Source organism: Falco rusticolus, chromosome 12 (genome assembly GCF_015220075.1).
Source record: "Falco rusticolus isolate bFalRus1 chromosome 12, bFalRus1.pri, whole genome shotgun sequence".
Lineage (NCBI taxonomy): Eukaryota > Metazoa > Chordata > Aves > Falconiformes > Falconidae > Falco > Falco rusticolus.
In genome coordinates, this window is record NC_051198.1 from 30018141 (window position 1) to 30040791 (window position 22651).

At 42.5% G+C, this 22651-nt stretch overlaps 1 protein-coding gene across 2 annotated transcripts in view; it reads right to left on the reverse strand.

Annotated features, from left to right (window-relative positions):
• The window catches only part of FBXO11 (F-box protein 11), a 79142-nt gene extending 56732 nt beyond the window's left edge, over positions 1 to 22410 (reverse strand). For both annotated transcript variants that reach the window (XM_037406086.1, XM_037406085.1), the window contains exon 1: positions 21945 to 22410. In XM_037406086.1, coding sequence (XP_037261983.1) covers positions 21945 to 22053 — 109 coding nt within the window. In that variant the 5' untranslated portion in view covers positions 22054 to 22410. The remainder of the gene's footprint in view (positions 1 to 21944) is intronic.
• Positions 22411 to 22651: the final 241 nt, after the last annotated feature.

The window sequence follows — 22651 nt, forward strand, 5'->3', positions numbered from 1 at the left end:
GTACCCCTGTGCTGTACACACTGAGCTCACCCATGGCTCGGAAAAAATGAGCGTCCAGCAGAGATAACTGCAGCAAGCTAAGCTCCCTTAGCTCTCTTCCTATCCCCATCTCTTGCTCTTCCAGTCATTTCTGTTTGTGCCAGGATGGATGACGTACTTGACTTACAAGTACCACCTACTTAAGGGTGGATATTCAAAATATTATGTCCCCCTGCCGTGTCTTTCATCTGAAATGAAATACTTACACTACTACTGTACACCATCTTTGTACAAATCTGCAAGTATCCTCCTGGTACAAACAAACACACAAAAAAAAAAAAAAAAGAGGCATTTCATTTTTCCCCCCCATAGTACTGTTTTAGGACATCAGTGTTTAAAGAAAAATAAAAATCAGGAAGTGCTACTGTGCCAGTTCATGGTTTCAAGGATCTTTGCAACTGTATATTGAAGTATGCTAGAACACATGCTGGCTGAACACACTGAAAGACTCACCTGCTAGACAAGATCACACCAGCTAGAAAACCAGAGTAATAATACATTCAACCTCCTACACCTTCACTCTAAATTACAGTCAATTTGCTAAAAGTGAAGCCACACGCAATCACTCTACCTTACAAAGTATGTTCTCAAACTAATGAATCTACAGACTGCACTAAGATGGTTATATAACATCCACAAATTGAATTTATTTTCCTGGCCCTATTTTCTGTCAATCCTTGTAATCACTGTCTTAGTTTCAGTTTCCTTCAAGTCATCCTGTCACAGTTTCACCTGTTCTGAACTTGCCAATCTGACACACCTGTAAACTACTCAATTGTTCCACTGTTATTAATTTGATTAATTTGCAGTAGCACCTGGAGACACAGCCAAGTTAGTCACTTAGAACACTTAAAGGAGAGGGGGAAAACCCACGCTATTTCTGAAGAGCTCACAGACACAGTTGCGAGCAAGACAGAGAACCAGAGAAAGCTAAGACACAAAAAGCAATCATGTTGAGTTTGTTTTCACAGAGGCTTATACCTCCATACTGACTGTACAATGTTTTGGGGTTACAGGAACAACACTCACATCTCTGTCCCTGCTGGCTTGCTTACAGTCATCTCTTCTCCAAGTTGATCATCTAGGAAGATGGCCACGTCTGTTTAAGACCTCTGCCTTCAAAGACATGCTTGAAACTGTTGGAGCCAATCCAGAACTGGCTGCTGCCATCTCAACATACTCTACCTGATTCATGACCACATAAATGATTAATGTCTTCCAAAAGTAGGTGGGGAGGCTTTAAAACATATAGCTGCTTATATTCTTTCAGACATCACTGCTATACAGCAGGGGTATTTTCTATGAACCCCGTTGAATTTAAATACTACTGAAAACTGCTAGTGACTATAAAGGAGCACCTAGTGAACTACAGTTTCCAATTTTCAACCTGAATTACTTTACCTCATGCTAATGCTTAGGAGATCAATTCAGTACCACAAGCCCTTAATTTCATTAACCCCACTAACCCCACATTTTCCTTTACTGAACTTGCAAACTACACAGTCCTGCTCATTACTGTGCAACTGAAATTTTGATAGAATGGCCACCTTTTCCCTTCACCCCCCAAAGATAATGAAAGCATGTTGATGCCACGCAAGCATGCATGTGTTTCAGGAACATATCACGCCCAGAAGGTCTTTGGGCAGCAGTTATGCTTGTGAAGAACATCCACACAGCCCATGGTTTCTCTATGCTGCAAAGTAAGGGCTGGACAAGCAGGCATTAGTCAAACCCTGAGAAACCTAAGGCTTCCAGCCAGTGAGGCTAGAAGGGAGGCTACTTTGAAACACAGATTACACCTTGAAGAACCCTGTCAGTGTACAGTAGCTGGCTGACAATATTGCACCTCCCCCCCCCCCCCCCCCCCCCCCGATGTCAGAGCATATGCCACCATTGATGACTAAGTGACTAAGAAGTAAGGAGCACAAAGAAGTTTTGGTGCATCAGTCAAACCGTGACTGAAAAACTATGAAGCCTGACGTCAAATCAGGCTGCTATTTTTGAAGTGTAATACTTAACAGCCAGTGAATTGTATCATGTCAGTGCTGTGTGGATTTCTGATACTGGTACAAGATGAGAAACAGGCCAGAGCCTGAACTATGATGGAATTAATCTTTTATTTCCAGTCGATGGGCACAATGGACACTAGTAGCAGACAGATGCACTGAGCTATCTACCAGTTATATTCTGGGAAAATGTTATGGTAGCTAGAAGTGTCCAGTTATAACCAGAAATAAACACGTAAGCAAAACAGACATCACCATAAAAATTTATTTCCATTAACAGACACCTCTCAAAGATGTTTATAAAGTATAAAAACAAAATTCCAGAAAAAAAATATTTCACTTTATATCTCAGACTCTCAAAGGACTTACAGCAAGTTCTGTCTTTGGTGGAGGAAAGTTCAAGACCTCTGTCACAAAATAAGAGCTACGCATGCATGCATACAGATTCTAGATAATAAAAAAGAACCTTAAAAACTAAGAAGTGCCAGAGCCTGCTTCATTCTGCTCCTGTCCTTTCACCTTTCCTGCATGATTTGATCCTGAAGAACTCCAATGCTTCAGCAAACGCTGGTCAATGCCAACAATTCAGCACCAATCCAGTACTAACCATCACTTCTAAAGGCAAGTGGTTTTTATTGACCATCCAGCATCTTTACCTTGATGAGATCCTCTCTAGAGCTCCTAAGTCTCCCTAGAAGAAGACCTGGCATGCAAAGCACCTACAAACTGATGATACTACCTTTTACACAGCCATTCCATATGCCCCATCCACTTTCCCAGCAGACCAATACCTATCATAGGATAGTGAGAGTATAGAGTGCAACCCCAGTACAACCTATCACAGTAAGTTTCAAATCTTGTGCGTGCAGAACGTATAGGACACCGTTCATTTGGAAGCATAAAAAGACCCCGTTACATAACTACACTCATCCAATCTGTTGTATCTGAAGTGCAAGCGTAGCCACAAGCAGATTCAGTATCGCTGAACACTCAAGCATCCTTCACGAGCTGTTCTTAAACCACAAGCGTTCAAAACGTTTTTAGCAAGTAAAATGTATTTTGTGCACTTAAAAATATTATGCCACATGGGTCATGAACACAGTTAAATCCAGCCTACTAAGTACATGGATATTTTCCTCCACTGAACTAAGATATGCGGTACTTGTCAACCATTAATTATGCTCCATCCAGAACAGCATCCTTAGGTCTCCATTCACTGTTTGTTTTTCCACTAGCAAAACTGGGATATTTTAAGTGTTCTAATATGCATCAAGAATATTTTACAAGTAGTGCACTGAGCTTTGCCACACTCCCCCCGTACTTGGATTGAGCACATGGAGTATTAGCCATCTTTGTTATATTCATGCTCAACATAGCCACAAAAATTGTCTTAAGATGTATTCTAAACAACTGTCAGATTGAATTCCTGAAATGTTTATTCTCAAACTATGGCTAATTTAAAAACAAACTGTTCATATTCTATAGCTTGAATAAACATTTTCTATGTAAATACAGTATATTTATTGAAGCATTTTGTTGACAATTTTATGACTATTTTATACAGAATACAGATTTTAAAAGTAATTATTTAATAGTATTTATTTCCAGCAAAGATCATGTCTCACCATTCTGAAGTTAATTCAGAAGTTTTCTACAACGAACTTTACCCTTTTTCCTCCACATACATCATCTGGGTATAGCAGAGATACCGATCCAAGTATGCCATTTGGGTTAGCTTTCTGGGGGTTAGTAGATTACTGGGGATTTTTATTCCCAACTTCAAAGACTAGTATATTGGTAGGAATGAGTATTCCTTCCAAGAACTTTCTACCTCTGTTAAGGAGCAATGGCTAGTTTAATTTGCCGAGAACCATAAATCCCTTTGCAGAAGACTCCCTTTTTTTTGCAACATGAAAACCGAAAAATTCTACTACCATCTTGCCTCTTCCACATTTTCTTCATCTTTTGCTTACCTTTTCCTCATGTACCCTAACAGAAAGCTGTGAGAAGCTATTTGCCCTTTGGTTTAGGCATCTAAAATATTTTTCCATCTGTTCTTTAAATAACCAGTACCAGTACAAACTTTTTAATACAGATAATCTTATCTAATGCAAAGCTTCTGTAAAATCTGAGGGTTTAGTGTTTTGGACTACAAAATTCACTTGCAGAAAAAGCCACAGAAGGCAGCAAAGGAGGATTCCAGACCTATGGATCTGTACACAAAGTGACCGCCACAGCGGCTGTGGCTGGCTCCCAAACATTTCAAAAAGTTTAAGGCATAAAGCACAAATAAGAGGATGAAGCCTTCGCAGCACAATTCTCCAGTATACACTACCTCTTTAAGATTCACTTTTATAATAATTTAGGCAAAGAAATAAACATACTCCAGAATACATCTACCCATTTCTAAAATTCTCTCCCTTCATTTCCTTCTCATTGAAACTTAACAATTTAGCCTTCACCCACCTATCAGTAACAATATAAAACACCGCTAAGATCTTCTCTGCCTTTTCCTCCTCATCAAATTGCATTTGCATCTCTGTCCACACCTAGGATGCACCCAACCACTGAGTTACTTCCAGTTTTTGACCACAAAACAGACTTCTCCAAGTGAGGTTGAGATGCCTACATTTGGTCATTCGGTTTTAAGGGCTAAAAGAGGCTGCAGGACAAGACACCTGCCCTGAGTCAGGACACTTACCTGCAGTTGATTCTCCTCTACTCCTACCATCCTTAATTGCAAAATTATAAACCTCTCCCTCCTCAGCTGTCAACTGGTCTCCACAGACACAGCTGGGAATAGATAACCTGAAGTCTTTTTCAGTAGAAAAATAATCTGCTTCACTTGCATGGTATAGTCAAAGTTTTGAGTTTCCAGATATCCTCATCCACCTACTTTTAGTTATCCAAGTGTGCACATACAGTACATGCGAATAAGGCAGCTATCACAATAAAGACAACAAACCCAAATACAATGGCATGGGCAGGAATACGAAACAGGAGACACCAGCCAAATAAGCAACCCAACACAGTCAAGGGAATCCATCATCAATGCAAGTGCTGTGACATGTCCTCTCCTACTGAAGGAGCATTCAAGTTCTTCAAGACTAATAGCAGACATAAGTTGGAAATGGGAAAAAAAAAAAACCCACACCCAAAACCGAAACATTAACCACTCGGAGTTTAGGTTATAATTTTAAAAAAAAATATATTGACCTCTATACTTATTGCAATTAAAAATAAAGTTCTGTAAGGAAGAAAAAAAAAACCTACCGCTTTTTTGTTCTACACCCTCCAATTCTCCTGAATGGGGGCTGGAAGGAGAGGAATTACTCAAAACAAACTTCTAAATTCTTATTTTCTAGTAATTTCTCCTGTAGTTTCAGCAGAAGGAACTGTTATTCCTACCTTCTTCCCATCACCAACCCTCTCACCCACAAATAAAGAGCTCTGCTGGTGCTAGGTAACAGCTGTATGTCACACTGATATCTTAACTGAGACGAGGACGATACAGCAGTCTGTGCTACTCAAAGCACATACACAGACACCATGTATGAGAAACAGTCCACAGGCAGCTCTAGGCCTTGCATACAGGCAAGAAGCTGACAACTCCTTTAAGCAATATGCACCTATTACTTTTAACAAACATACAGAAAAGCAATTCACATATATCATGGGCTCCCATCTGGTACTAAGTAAATCATATAGCAATAACATACTAGATACTTTCTAGATCAAGTACACTAGTCAAATGCAGTTATCAGAATTAAAAAAAATAACATTAAACATTTATAACCACCTAGACTGGAAGAGTAAAAGTCATATGTAGAGACTAGATGTACTGCCAGGCAGTAAGCTGTGGAATACATATAATTAAAGCATACACAAAACAGTATTATGCTAACAAGACTTTACGAGCAGCAGCCAGGTAAAAAACTAAATCCATCTTTCATTGCAGCAGACTCTTCTATGTTCCAAGGGCAAGAATAATTCATGCTACATGTGGTGTCACCTATTAGCCAGAAAATGTCAGAATTCCTGCAACATGAACAGCTGTGAGAAAACATAACAGATTTTTAAAATTTTTTTTAATCACATTTGACACTTGAGAGCTAGTGCCCTCAAACCTAAAAAGTAAAATAAAAGAAGTCACATGCATTTCAAAAACAAAATCCAGTTTGGCTACTTTGGCTTAGATTTTCAGGCAGAAGAAAAAAGCCTTTTTAAAGTATTTGTGATGGTGTTCAGAAAATGTGGCTATGAAGAGCAGCTTTCCTTTAATGAAAACTAATGAATTGTGGCTAATATCTGCAAACTTTCAGCTATGACAGTGTTGGGAACGGAAGAAAATCATACAAAGGGAAAATGTCTACAACCAACACAGCAACAAAATTGCTAATGACAGAAGTGCCAAAAGAGACCTGGTTTGGTGCCTTTAGTGGATAAACACAGAGCTGTAGACATCTTGAGTAAAGAGCAGTTCAAAATGAATTTTCATCTTCTATGAAGCCAAATCTTACTGTGAACTAGTTGCTCCCTGTAAATACAGGAAAGCTCTGGATTCCCAAAGAAGAGACTTGAGACAGAAGAGGGGGGGAAAAAGTTGTACCACCACCACATTCTCCCCACTTATCACTACAAACGACACTGGAAACAAGAGAGCAATGTGTATTAAAACACAAGCTAAAAAACCATTAAAAAAATAAATAATAATACCAGGACTCCACAGCTTCTGCCCCATGCAATGGGACAGCCTCAGACAAGACAGCATGGTTGCCAACACAGAGCTGGCTCTAACTGTACCATGCCTCCTAATAGAATAAAGATCAAAATCAAGGCAACTAAGTCAAGGGCTTGAACATTTCAAAATACAGACAGTATCAGGCAAATCCCTCATCAGAAATAATTACACTGGAAGTAATTTTGAAAGTGCCACTGAACTTCGTTCTCCAGTATAAACGAGAATAATAGTTTGCCATTGCCCCTTCTGGTACTTAAAATTGTAACTTTTCATTCCTAGTCTTCCCCCACCGCCCAAATCAACCATGTTTTTCAGACTGAAATGTACAGAGAGCTAAATATAATTTCCTGGAAATCTGAAGCAATTAAAGACTTCCACCACATCTGAGAGCAAAAAAAAGTTTCCCATCAAAAATTTGCTTTCACCTAGCAAGTGTCATAATTTAGTAGGACAGCTCTACAGAAAATTTTAATTCCAGACTCTTCTCTGAGCCACACGTAACAATGAGGGGATGCTTCAGACATGCTCTACTGCATGTTCATAAGACTCAAACCATAACCTGGTGGCCCTACCAATTATTTCTAAACACTGGAAAGGCACAACGAGCCCTGAGACAGATTCTGAGACCAAACCAGTGTCTCCTACCAGCACAAAGTCAGTAAATGCATGTTGCACATATTCCCTTTAATGGTCTCTGGTCTACTGGGCATGCTAGAAAACTGGAAGAAGTGGACGGAGCACATGGATGCCACCTACCATCACCTTTATAAAGGTCCTTTTAGAGCAGCCAGCAGCTGGTTTAAGTTAGAGCAGAGTATCACCTGTACCAGTCCAGACTGACTGAGGACTAAGAATCCATTATTAAAGTTATGCTGTTTCCTGCCCTCTACCCCCAGCGTATCAGGTGGCTGCATGGGATGAAGAAGTAGTAACAGTTAGACTTATGCAAGAGCCAAGTGTAAAATGCTATCCTGGGCTCCCGGAGAATTCCCAAATTCAGTAAACCATCAACTTCTTCCGGGTCTTGAAAAATCAAGAGCAAAAAATCCAATCAGCCAAAACCAAAGGGATCAGCACCCCAGTTTCTGATAAAAATATTCACAGCATTTAAAATTAAAAGCTATATATTGTTTGACTGCCAACTGCAGTGTACTCTCCCACTACTTATTTTCTCAGCAGTCACCTTTCATAAACCCACACAGTCTCCCTCAGATAAAACGATGTTATAAGTGTTTTTTCTCTCTCTCTGCTCACAGCAATGTGTCCATATGATCAGTACCATTAAGAGTTACCGCATCCTTACTCAGGAGCCTCTAAGATACAGTTTCTAAAGAGCTACTACAAAATATAAATGTTTGAATCTTCCACAGGATCCTTTCTGTAGGCTGTCTCTGAAATATATTTCCTTCAGTATTTGTGCTTTTACAATGTAACACTGCATTTTAGCAAGAAGGTACCATTTTCTTATGCCCTATCTATGGTTCAACACACCCACAGGCACACCTATGGCTACACAACTGTCACATATTGGATCTCCAACCCGCAAGAAAAAGGCTATAGGAACACAGAATGCAGGTTATACAAACTTAATTTATTCTCACAGAAATGCCCACTGTTCCTCTTGGGATTTTTTAAGTTAATTGCACAAACAATTAAGGCAACCCCTACTCTCTTCCTTACCCACAAATAAGAGCTCTGACTGACATGCAGTGGCAAATTAAAAAAAATCTGCCAGCTGAAGCAAGCCTCAACCCTGCCAGCTGCCCCTTAGAATACAAGTTGTTGCCCCAATGACAGATGGCCATACAGCTCACGTGGCAATTCAAGAGCAGCTCCAGTTTTCAGCCTAGCATAATTAAGCTGGCCAACTGCAATTCCCGTTTACCTTAATTTGCTGCCCTGAAAGATTAAAGCACCACCGCAACCTTATTTTGAGCTGTTCAGTGATCTTTGTCTTGAAGAGGGATCAGCTGGGAACACAGGACAAATGACAACTGAGAGAAACAACTCCCAGTTCAAGTATCTGTTTTTACCCTGGGAGAAGCTGAGCACTGAAATAAGGTCCAGAAGGAAGACGGGTATTGTATCAAGAGAGACTGTATGGTTCAGAACTAGACTACCAACCCCCGGAACCCAAGAGCATCATGTTCAATTCTGTGCCTTGCCGCAGATGTGGTTTCATGATAAACCAATTTAGGAGTAGAACACTACCAGGAAGGAGAGCACAGACCTTTTCCCACCACCTCCCTCACGCAACATTCTGTGATTATACAGGTGCACTGTCACCAAAACCTACAGAGGAAGCAGGAAAGCCCCACCAAGAACATCCCTTCTGGTGTCCATCTGCAATTACACTGCTTAAACCAACGGTGAAACTGTGCTTACAGACCTCCCTGGTGACTCTGGGCAAGTTATGTCATTTCTTTACGCTTTCATTTCCCACTGCTGAAGTCAGAATGATGGTACTTTGCTACATCCCAGGTGTGCAATGAGGACAGCTACAGGCAGGAGTGAAAGCTTACAAGACACAAGAGTACTGCAAGACAAACATCCAAATCAGTAAAACAAAGGGGACCCTTCACCAGTACCTGAAAGTACTCCAGGCCATCACCAGAATCACTGTTAAGAAATGGTGGGATAAAAGACATTTCCCCACATTTACTGCAACCCCCAACATAAGACCTTCAGGCAGAAGGGAAAGATTAAAACTGAGTGCCACTGATTAGTATCTTTTTACACCACTGAATGCTTGAGCAGCTTTTTCCCCTAAGTAAACTCTTTCATATACAAAAATAAGGATTTCTGTAAAGAAATCAGCAAGTCAGGAACCTACTGGACTAGAAACTGCTCCTTAGCCTCACTCCACCCACTGCGTTACTGTTATTAGAATTAGTGAAAGAGGAAACAAAGAACCACCAAATTAGTCCTCTCACTTTAAAGAAAAAAAATTACATATGCACACATACATATGAGCCTATTCTTAAAAGAAAAGTCACTAGAAAAAGTAATTTCTTATTTCATTTAAATCCCCAAGATCATTAAGTCTTTTACAGAGACTTTCACTAACAGGAATTTTATCTAGGTAGGGATACTTTGCCAGTTAGGTTTGGAGAAAGGGATACTTAAGAATTTTGTTCCACATATGTGAAAAATATCTGATTGGGGCAAGGGAGAGGAGGCATGCCTTGGGAGGAAATATATTTCTTATCTGTATTAACACAAAAGGAGCAGGTTGATTTGATTTTTATTTTTTTAACTAGTCTACAAAACCAACACAAGCAGGATTTGTGGACACCAAGCTCTCAAATCTTGCTATTCTTATCTATCCCTGTTTGCCCCTTTCTCAAACCATATTTTGATTTCACAAACTAGAGGAATTAAAATTCATTTTCTGTAATATATTTGGCCACTTCTGCAGTACTAGAAGAATTTGTTGGGAAGAGAGAAATATTTATCCAGAAATCTTACAAAAGAACACCCAGGCTCATGGTAGCTGGAGGAACTGCTTAACAGACACACAGCATTATATTACTAAACACATAACCTGCCTGCTAACAGGACCCTACAAACATTAAAAAAAAAAATATCATGGTGAATGTTAACACAGTATATAAACAATTTTAGTGACTACACCTAAATAAAACATCACGAAGATACTGAAACAGACCACTTATTCAGCTTTTCTTACTATTTATAACTTGCTCATTATGGAAGTGGTAATTATTTCCACCACTCAAGTGACAGAAACAGTTGAAAATTTCTGCCATCTCCGGCCATTACAGTACTGCTTCAGCAGGCTATCTGTTAGCAGCGGCAGGCAGAGGAATGCTGGACGTCCAACCTTGCTGCTCAGGAAGAAACACTGGGGTGGCACCCAAAGTATATCCAGCCTGGCACTGTGTTCAACTCAGATTTCAGCATGCTCAGTGTTTCAGCTACTGTTCTTGATTTGCATCATTGTATAATATTTCTAAATCTTAACACACACACAAAAAAACCAACGCTGACAGCTCATAGTGCTCTTTGTGGTTCTGGTTATCAAGATGACTGAAATAATGAAAAACTACACAGTCAGTCTGTTGGGATTACCCAAGAACATGGTAATGAATCCACTCTTACAGCATCAGTAGATGGCAGGTATTGCTTGGCAGGCCTTTCAAATACAGAAGTTAAAAATCATGATTTTTCCACACGCTACCTATTTTTAACTTCCACTGTATTAATCAGCATAGGAGCCACACACAGCAGAATGCACTCTCAAATCTTCAGTTTCTTAAAAACACAGGCTGAAAAAAATCATGGTGCAAAAGTGAAAACTGATCTTAAACTGGACTATCACATAGTATCAATATTGAAAATTTCAAATAGAATTTTGTTTAAAATTCATCTTCCATTATTTTCCCTCCACATTTTTACAAATAAATTAACACTTCCTTTATACTCACTTTGTGTTTTCAGCCCATTTACAGAAACTATAGCTCATAGCTATACTAAAGCAAGAAGCCCCTAAAAGATAAAGATTTCATCTTTAGCCTGGCCAATGTATTATTTCCCTTTAAAATTACATATTAAAGCTATTTTGTCTATAACTGAAAATCAGAATAATTTCACCTCTTACTCTTCTCTGGCATTTAAAAAATAGGTTTAGATGAGACAGAGCTGGCAGTAAACATGATTCCCTGTTAACGCAATGTTAACAAGCTCAGATGTTCAAACGTTACTTGGACAAAATGGGAAATCCAACAGCACACTGACGTATACTACGGCAACTTCTGAACAGAGCTTCATTAGACACCCACTGAACCTACTTGGTATGCCTTTTTCAGTTACCTTAAACCTTTAAATTAAGGCAAAACTTGACAAGGCAAGCATCCATACTGATACAGTCAAGGTGGTCAGCAGGTTATGATCACAAACTGCTGACAATGAGCAGCTGCCGGTAAGAAATTTGACAAGTATGAAAGGTCTGAACTCATTACCAAAAGGCCACCTGAAGTCATTCAGATATACCTATTATCACAATCACACCATTCTTATTCTAATCATCCAGATAGCAACAGCAGCCCAAGCTTTATCTCCTGCCCTCCTGCTAGTGCTTAGCTAAGCCGAATGACTGCACAGCTCATGGTGAAGGAGGTTCTCTCGACAACAATCTCAAGCATATCCCTCAGAAGCTCAGTTACTATATGGCTTTGCAGAAGCTCCAAATGGATACGAATAAAATGGTTCTGTGACAGAACCCCCACTACTCCTTTTTCATAAGCTGCAGCCACCCTACACCTTCAGTCTTGCAACTTCCAAGGTCATAACGGTATGGTGCTCAGCTACCTCCTGTCCCTATCCACGACCTTGACTTGGGCAGCTGCAGTCAATACAAGTCAAAACAGAGCAAGTGAAGTTCCAGAGTAAATTCTGGTTTATTTTTAATAACTGATCACGAAGGACTGTGAAGACGGTGAAGCCTTCTGCCAAAAAAGATGCCACAGATCCTCCCACCTTCCTTCAGAGAAAGGCCATGTCACATCTACCAAAGGACTAATGTAACAGCCATCTAAACAAGTTGCTGCCCTCCTCCTTCAAGACGCAACAGCTTAAGGAAATAGCAAACATCAATTTGAACAGCTACTATACACAACTTAAGTGATGACCAACAGCATTTGGGTCATCTTTCTGGTCTCTTGCTTCCTAATAGTCAGGAAAGGCTTATTTTGCTGAAAAGCATACCATTTTCACCTCAGCTATTAGAAAAAATTATTAAAATTTTACATTTTTTCCCCTATGCTTCTGGCAGCAAAAAGTCTTCTCTAAATGTATGTTGACAAACTTTCACAACTATTTATTTCTCAGAGGACTACAGCAAGTCTGCACCAAGGCCTATGTCTTCAGAAGACTGAATTAAAAAAAAAAAAAAAAAAAAAGGCACACTTTTCCACTCACTTTCCAAGCACAAGAAGCCTGGGAACTGTAAGTTTCACCCAATACTCCCAAAAAAAACCTCATCATGGCCACATAAGATGAAACACGGGCAAGAAGCTTTTATTTATTTGTCATATACACACAGGATCAGTAGTGCAGTCACCTGTGGGAGAAGGGGGAAACAAGGTAGGGTCAAAACGCAGTTTTGAGTTTCTCTTTGGGAGTCTTAGAATTCAGTAAGGCAGCAAGCCAGCATGGCAGTACTGACTACCAAAAGTACTTTCCTGTATGCATTGAGTAACATTTTACATTTCAATGATGAACCAGACACGGATAGCTATGTATTTACTGTTGCAAAATAAAATTTCAATTAAGAGCTAAGCCCTAAGAAAACAACCGTTTTACCTTTCACATCACTCGATCAAATTTAAGTGCCATTTGTGGTCATGGGAATCTTTCAGCTAGCCCAGGAGTTCAGCGGCCTTTGAATCAGAACATCCAAAAGCATTATTGCAGTGCTAGAATATTTCAGTTACCAAGCACCTTCTGAACGAACCCGAAGTAAAACCTACTTCTTTAAAAAACAAGAAAGAAGTATACCAAGATACTGTGAAATAAATTACTATTTGTGGTGTCTTACTATGCACTAATAAAAGCTTTCACAGGTTTTGCTAAGAATAACGCACCTGGTAATTATAAACATCTGACTCGATTGTTTCGGGCAGCATCTTCATAGTATTCACTCCTTCAGCAAGGTATGGTCTCAAAACAGCAACAATACAGGAAACTGTGGTGAAGTCCTCATCTTACTCTTGTACAGATACACCCAAACTAGCTCGGGGACAGAAACTGCCTTATTGTTTTAGCCAAGGCACTCCAGCAGGTCTAACAATCCATGTGGAGAAGGGAGTGCCTTGAAAAAGCGTAATGAAAGAGGGTCAAGCTAACTCAAATTACCTTCCATTTGCCACAGGCTAAGAGCTACACAATGAACAATTACTGTGAATCAGATACCACAGATCAGCTGACATATGGTAACCTGTCATCCTACAATAACCTGTCCAAATACAAAGGTAGCTTGAAATTCAGACTGGCTGGAGAGCTAAAACTCACCTCTATTTAGAAACCAAAAGGCTAAACCCTTGAACCTTTGCTTCTAGATGTGTAAGCTGAAAACAAGCAACAGAAGACAACCCACGAATCGGAGCCCTTAAGGTAAACAGGCTGTTTCCAAATACTACAAATTGGGATTACCGAAAGGAAATAGTAACATGACCTAGTCATGCTAACTAGTCCTTTGGTATAGAAGCAGGCACATAGCATGATGACCATGAGACTGCAAATTCAGCTCTCCTGCCGGTCTGAACAGGGGTTATTTAAAGCAAGTGTAATGATTCCAAATATGGTTGTTGATTTTGTCTTTTAATGGCAATTCATAGTAGAACAAAACCCAACCTTTTGCTTCCCAACCTCATTCCCAGGAATGCTTGTTTCTCTGGGAGCTAGGAACTAAAGAGTTCTCTGGAACGTAAGGAGGACAATCCTTCCAGTGGCTTCCAGCTAGAATAACCCACATGTACTCTTACTGTTCACCCCCAGTATTTTCCCAGCCCAGGAGCACTATCTGATAAGAGGTTTAGATAATTTTCAAATTCAGTTTTCACTAATGGTTGCAAAAGTCATCATCAACCAACCAACCCACCTTAACCCAAATACCTACCAAGCTCAATAAAGTCAAGCAGGAGAGAAAAACCGAAGAAAAACTTTATACACTCTATCAACATTAGACTGGCACTCAAATGGTAGAGCTATACAGCTGAATCAGTTTTTTGGAACACAAAACCAGTTGCGCAAGAAGATAAACACTACTATTGCTTTGATATCAGAATACCAGTAATGTCCGGTATGTATTGGAATGGTATCTCTATACGGTTTTGCAGAATAAACACAGTAGAATCAATAAAACATAGCTGCTTAACAGAAACAAACCCAGGAGCCTCAGCAACGATGTTTCTAGGCAGAAAACAACTATGCCGCAGTTTGAGCTCCCAGAACAAAGCAGTGCCTGAACTCACATTTAAGACATCAGGAGGGACCTGACAAACCTGGCAATGGAGTGGAAACTGCAGGTTTCTGTTACAACGAACAGTAGGTTTCATTGTACGTATCACAGCACGAATCATAGAACAGAGCCACAGCAGCATTTTGACAGCTCCTCTCAAAGGGACAGGACCATTGCCAGTCACCATGCAAGGCTCCCGTCTCCCATGACGGATAAACCGAGCTGACGGTTCGCTGTGAGGACGAGGGGCAGTCCCGCTTCCCTCCCCCCCCCACTCCTAACCGCGTACATGACGACCACTATTCTTTACTCACTCACTAAATTCTGCAGTTAAGATAGTTTGAAGTGCTAAACCAGCGGATAACTGTTCAGGGTGTTTTGGAGGCATAATTTCTGGGGTGATGTGGTTCAGGGAGCTGCAAGTGCTGACACAAAGCAGAGGATCAGAACACAGGGCTAGAAGCAGGAATAATGGGACAACCCCCTTTCCTCTAGCCAAACAGGCTCTGAAATTACTTAGTTATCTTGTCAAAATGCAACTAAATGAAGTATCTCAGAGGAGAGCATAAGAGATAGTCCCTAAACACCTGCTGAAAGAACTGTACATTTTACAACTGTTTATTTGTTGCCTGTCGGTGTCCTCCCAGCTTCTATGTATGGATGAGCAACAACATTTTAAGAACAGGCAGTAAGCAGCAAAACTCAGCTATCAAGAACTACAATAACTGCTATGAAAGTCAGCTTTTAAGAAGTATTCCAGATTCAGAGATTTTAATCAGCTCAAAAAAGTTCACTAAACTTTCTAATAGGAAGCACAATTTAAATGATAGAGGATTCCTCTAGAGTGTTGTCTCTACTTTAGAATCTACACCTAGATCCCACTCTCCTCTTTTACAAGAATTTAAGTCTTTTTTAAAAGTACCAATATATTACAAAAGCAGATTCTGTAACTCACTGCATGTTTTAGTGCGTTCCTCCCCCCCACTCCCTGCTCATTTAATCATGAACTGAAGGACTCGGGCTAAAATCCTCAGCTATATTCAGATACTACAGTTTAGTACCATGAACAACAGAAATCACCAAGTATGCTTCCCCTCCTATTCAAGTGCTGAACAGAGAAACACCACATAAACAAGAAACAGAAGTACTTAACAACCAGAAAACATGAGAAGATTAGCTAATGGCAAAGTAACTGAAAAAAACCTTCCATTTTCCCAACTCCTGTTAGTTCAGTTATGCTTTCCTCTCTCCTTTGCTTTTATCATCCATGCATTGCACAGTTCTGATTTACTTTTTCTGCATTGTCTCTTATAATACATAAGACTATACAGATGTAATCAGCCCAGTTTAGAAATCTTAGAGAAACACACTACCTCATCTTCTCAACAGACCACACAATTTACAGCCACAAGCTGTAACAGGAACTTTTCAAGTGCTGCCACAGGTGACCCATATTACCATACACCTGGTGCATACTCACTCCCTTTACAGAAGTGACCCCGACCAGAGAGTGGGCAAAACCACTAGTCCTCCCTCTGGTTAGCACCTGGCCTCCCCTGTGATACCACTGTGCATGGGCAGAGTAAGTGTGCCTAATGTGCCAGATAAACACATGTAGGCAGCAGCCACTCTGCACAAGCACTGCAAATTCAGCACTTGCTAGGCACACCAGATTTACCACGCTGGTGAGGAAACTGCCGCGGTAAAGCAAGCTGCAAGCCTGACGTTCCCAGGCAGCTGCTGGGCTGACAAAGCATTCACAGTGCTCCAATTGTATGCATATACATTAAATCCTCCATATCTAGTGCGCTTAGTGCCCAGCACACCTGCAGTAAAAGCCTGACACATTGGACAGCTTTGGTCTACTCCATAGCTGTGATTCTCCCAGGAAGCACCGGAGCAGGAGAGGGGCACAGAGCATTACCTTCCCCCAAAGCAGAAAGGTATCAAATGTTCCCTCTTAAACTGTTGGGCTGAGTTTTTGTAACACAGAAACTAAACTGAAAAAGATTTCCTATTTCTGGGAAACTAACAGATGTTAATAGTCTTATGAATGACAAAAATATGACAAAAATCATGGGCAATGAACATTACTGTGTGTAGCAAGAACAAAACCACTTGATTTTCATCTTTCCACACAGAAAGCTTTAGCATAAACTTAGGTACTTGTCCTACCTGAAGGACAACAGGGGTATGCAGACACTCTTTTGTACTCATGATGCAGAATCTGGCTTTGGAAAACAGAAGTTGTACTTTAAGTACCAAGTTTATAGATTCAAAACTTTTATCTGTAAGGTAGACTTTGGTAACTTTTCATTGCAGAAACATGGATTACATATCCATATGTAAATATATCTTTTCCCAGTCTAGGACTTTCTTTCAAGGAATATGGAAAAGTCTGAATTAGATTTCTTTCCACCTGGAGCGACTGATGCCTGACTTCTTGACTTCTTGCCATAAGAGATGATCCTACAAAAAACTGAAACCAATTTAGTTATTTTGATGCAAGTCTGGGCATTTGCTTCGGAATAAGAGTCATTTAATCGCAGCCCAGCACACACCACCATAAGCCTTTTGGTACATATATTAAAAAAAAATATATCAAAAATATAGTCACGCATATGCTTACACACACACACTTCTAACAGGGCCAAATAAAGACTCCTTAACTTTCCTGAGATATTTATCTCAGCATTACAAAATTCAAGCTTTGTGAGCAAGCTATCTTCTGGAGCTTAGTTGCTACATGTTTGCATCTTACACAGCCTAACCTACTCTTTTTCCCAGTACCTCAAGCCCTCATGTCCCCTATACAGACAAATGACTAATTCAATTACCTTGTGTGCCGACAGGCCAGCTGGTTGCTGCTTCTTGGCACGGGTAGAGAGGGTAAGTTATAAATGTCTTTCCCTCATTGTCTTCTTCCTCTACCCAGCCAATCATTTCCACAAAACTTAAGAACTTCACACTCCTTTGTCAAATCTGGTTGAAATGAGCTAACAAGTTCAGAAGTCGCGGAGTGAGAGACAGACAGACTGTATGGGTGTAGAAGTCTTGTTTTCTTTGGAAAATAGATTGGGGGGAAGGAGGGGAAGCAAACTTGAAAGGTAGGTTTACAGGCTGTATATATTAAATATGCCCCAACTCCAGAAGTATTGACCCAGCTCAACCCAACCTAAATCGGAGCTGCGACAGCTCCGCCACACCCACAGGCATTCAGTGTTATCCCTTCCCTTGTACCAGCACTTGTGCCAAAAATCAACTTGGGGAATAATAAAAAAAAAACAAAACCAAAAACCCCCCAAAAAAGGCCAAAAAAAAAGCAGCAGTTAGCATTTGGCGCAGGCAGCTCCAGAGCCAGCTCACTGCCTTGTCACATGGACACTGCTACCACCTAAAAGGAACACACAGGATTGTGGCAGACGCAGCTGCCACGGTGCTACACATTTGGTACTTAACAGTATACAGGATCCAATCCTAAAAGCACCTAATACTGGACATAAAGCTCAGAACCTCATTAGTACCATATCCAGTAATGTGCTATGTTATAAAGGAGCACATATGCCCCAATGTAGTTATTATTCTGAAAAGAACAGAAACAATAAAACAAAAATCATGTCATAGCTCTGAGATTGGCAGTTTTAGCTGCACTCCGGACAAGATTTTTTTTGTTGTTGTAAATAACTGTCTAACTGTCTTCTTCCTAAAACTGTAGCTAAACCTATACGCTCAAGGGAAAAAGAAAAACCAAACAGGCACTATAAGCAAACACAGGAATATTTAAACACAGACATCACCCAGTCCAGATTTCCTTTTGGGTAGACCATTGTCCTAAAGAAAATGAAAAGACCATTCTATTTCTGCATCTTCTGTGCAGAATTCCAAAACCACAGAATAAACCACTGGCAACCCCACTGGTGACTGAGGAGAGATCAGGAGGGAGGTGAAACAGTAGCACAGTGTAGCCAGAGTGGCTAATATAGATGGAGGCAGGCATGAACAGCAGAACATAAGGCAAAACATCTTGGGAAGTATATCCTGATGACATCTTATCTTGGCTGTACAATACAGTGAGTTTGGGGAAGAAAATTTTTTTATCTGTGATCATTTATGATCTCCCTTCCCCAACAGTCAGAATACAGGTATACAGTCACTGTGTATCAATGTATAATATAGATAGCATGGTTAAGCATTTATTAGATCTATTCACACTACATATATAAAAACCATCAAAATAAGAATTGCTTCACAGTATAAAACACAGTGCTCTTATGATTTTTAAGCCCTTACAAGGAACTTTTGATGAAGGACTTTCATAAAACCATTTCTGTCCTAGTGATCTATTTATTAACAACAGGAGTCATAACTCGATTATTACCCAGTGGTGAAAATGTAACAGCTGTTACACAGTTGCAAAACACTGTCTACTTATGCAGCATTAAATAATAAATAAAGCTCAAGACCTGGTACATGTTTTACTAAGCAATCTAATGATATGAAACAAGAAGTTCCAAAGATTAACTACATGCTACATTATCAACTCTGCTCCATGATATTTGTACTTATAAAGTGCTGTGCTGTAATATGAGAAGAAATTAATAATCAAGAATAATTTTAATTTAATCACAGCTGTACTCACATTATCTAATAATTTAAAAAAAAAAAACCACAAATTTAAATCTGAGGTTAATATAAACCCTTTCCTAATAACTTATACTGATTCTTTTGTAGAGCCTTTTTTAAGATGACCTACATTGCCTGGGAATAAAGGTGAAAAAAGTCACCACTGACTTGTGTGGTATAATCTAACCCTACTGTATTGGCTTATAATTTAGCAGCATTATTCATCATCCTTTACAGTAACAGCCCTGTACAACATGATCAAAGTCACAGGTAAAATTGCCATTATAAATGGAAAACTTCCAGATACAGTGGATCAGACTTTGTAAGTTCTGAGATAGGAACAGGAGCTGCACTAGACACCCCAAATGTAGATATAACAGTAATAACAGAAGACCCTAATACTGTGGATAGGTTTTTGGGCAAGCCAGACCTAATGCAACTGACCTTCAAAAATGCAAAGAAAAAGCCAGCAGTGATCGATATGGAACAGTAATTTCAGAAAACTGTGGAACTTGATTTTGTTACAATTTTATCACCACTGAATGGCAAACAGCAATGAACAATGTAACAATGTAAAAAAAATTAAAATTAGGTGACTGCAGAATTCCACAAAACATCAGAGTAATACAAATAAATTGCAGCCTCATATTTTAACAGAAAAAGTTTCTGCCTGTATCTTTAGCAGATTAATAACATATGAACAGTTCGAGTCAGGCAGTCTAGTGCAAAACTGGATAATCACAGCATTTAATCCATAAGCACACCTTTCCGGATGCCTTTTAGAAACCCTACTTTTATCTGTTAAACGAAAAAGTAAACTGTGGGGTAGAAAAAATTCTATATTCTGCATATGGACCATCAATGATGAAAATCCTCAGTGCATATCATTGAGAGGAGGAAGTTCTTTTTGTTGTTTTTCAGGTGTTTGGTTGTGTTGTTTTTTTTAAATGTCAGTATACCCGAGAAGTCATTTTAATTATATAATTACTGAAGATTTTGGAAGGTTTACACAAGACCCATAATTGGGCATAAGACATCACATCCTCTGGTTATATACACAGCAATCTGGTCTGGGTAACATTCTTTGCTCTGACCAATGTGTGCGAGGGGGGGCGGGGGAAGGAAGGGGAGGAGGGGAAGGGGGGAGGAATGGAGAATTAAAAATACTTCCTCAGATTAAATTTTCTTTACTTCATTTGCTTAAAATGTTTTGATTGCGTAAAACGCACTGAAATATTTATCACGATGCATCTCTGTAGTTAAAATACCTTGTTCTCGACGCGATACCCTAGATACTCAAACAAAAGACATTCAGATGACAATGAAGGCGCTTTTTTTATTTTAAAAAGACATTTGTACATCTAAAACTGCACCACAGATCAGTCTCCTTTATCATGCCAGAGTTGTGACAGCCAATGCATAAAAAATTAAAATCCAATCCACCAGATAAGACATGCAAAATGTCTCCTCCAATCCCACCCCCATCTCGCCTTCAAAAAAAAAAAAAAAAAACCACCACCCCCCCCAGCACTGCACACAGGGAGCACACGCACACTCGCACCCCCAGGAGCCATCACCGGGGCGACAGTGCCAGGGCTGAGCCCCCCCTCCCCCCCTACCCCAGCACTAGCGACCCCGCTCCGGGCTCCATTAGGGGAGGAATCCCACCTCGCCGCTTCCTCATCCCCTCAGACAATGGTGCTTCCCCCCATTAGCTCCAAATTATCACTATTTTTACGCTAGGCCCCGGCCCCACCGGCGCGGGCGGACCCGCCGGGCAGGGCTGAGGCGCGGGGGGCCGGAGCCCCCGTTCCGTTCCGGCCGGCTCGGGACCGCCGGCTGCCGCGGCGGGGGCGGGCGGGGGGGGGAAGGGGGGCGGTGTGGCTGAGGTAAATAAATGGCCGATCGGCCGCGGCCCGTGCCCCCCCGCCGGGCGCTGTAACCGAAGCCTGGGCGCCGAACTGCGCAGCAAACACTGCGCGGCGCGGCGGGCCGCGGAGGCTCGGCCAGACCCGGGCCGCCGCCCCCGAGCACCATTTCGCTCAGCGGTGGCGGGGAAGGTGTCGGCGCAAGTTGGCCGGCACCGACCCCCCTCCCGCTGCCGCCGCCTCCCCGCAGTCCCCGCTCCCCCCCGCGTCACCTCTCCCTCCGCCGGCCCAGGGGGCCCAGCCCGCCGCTCCCCGCGGGGAGGGACCGGCTCTCCCGGGCGAAGGCGGCTCGTCTCCCCACAGCCCCCGGGGACGGGGCGGGGGGCTCGGGGTGGCGTCGAACCCGCTTCGTCCCGAGGGGCCGGCGGCGATCGGTTGCCTCTTCCCCAGCGGGCACGGGAGCGCGGCCGGGGAAGGGGCCGAGCCCCCGCCTCTCCCCCGCTCGGCGGCAGGGCCCGGCGGCCCCGAGTCGGGGCAGAGCCCAAGCCAAACAAAGCGCGGCCTGAGCGGGAGCCAAGGGTGAAGCAGCCTGGGCTTTTCCTGCCGGTGCCCGGCCGGGCGCGGCGCGGCCCTGGGCCGCCGCTGAGCCCCGCGCAGGCCCCCGCTCGGCGCGGCGGCGCCTGGCTTACCCCGATCCCCGGCGGCGGCGGCGGCGTTGTTCCTCTCCTGCTGCTGCTGCACCGGGCGCGGCCTGGACACTCGCCTGGGTCTCCTGTTGGCGGCTCGGACCGAGTTCATTTGCCGACTCGTGTGGGTGGCGGGAGGGGAGGGGGGGAATCCTCCGGCAACCGGTGCCTCGTCGGGGAGGGGAGGGAAGGAGGGAGCCCCGGGGCGGCCGCCTCGCAGCAGCGGGCAGCAGGGAAGGCGGGGGGGGGGGGGTCTCCAGGCGCGGGTCCCGCCGCCGCTGCCGCCTCCTCGCCGGCTCGCTCGAGAGGCAGAGGAGCCGCCGGCCGCTGGCTCTCCCGAGCGCTGGCTGTGGGGGACGTTCGCGCCGCGGCCCCCCTCCCCGGCCCCCCCCGAAAATCCCTCTCTTAAAGGAGCCCCGCGGTCCTGCCCGTCTCAAGCCCGTCGCTGCTCCGTGGCAGGAGGAGCCATTGACACTGCCAGAGACACACATTCGCAAGGAGGCAACTGCTGGCGGCCGCGCTCCGCCAATCACCGCCTCCCACACAAACGACCGGCGGCGGCTTGGCCAATCCCCGAGCCGCTTCTATGGGGCGCGGGGTGGGGAGGGGCGGGCGCGCGGCGCGGCGCGGGGTGGGGTGGCGGAGCACTATATAAGAGCCGGGGCGGCGGGTGTGGGGAGTGGGGCGGCTGCGCGGGGGCCGGCAGCGGC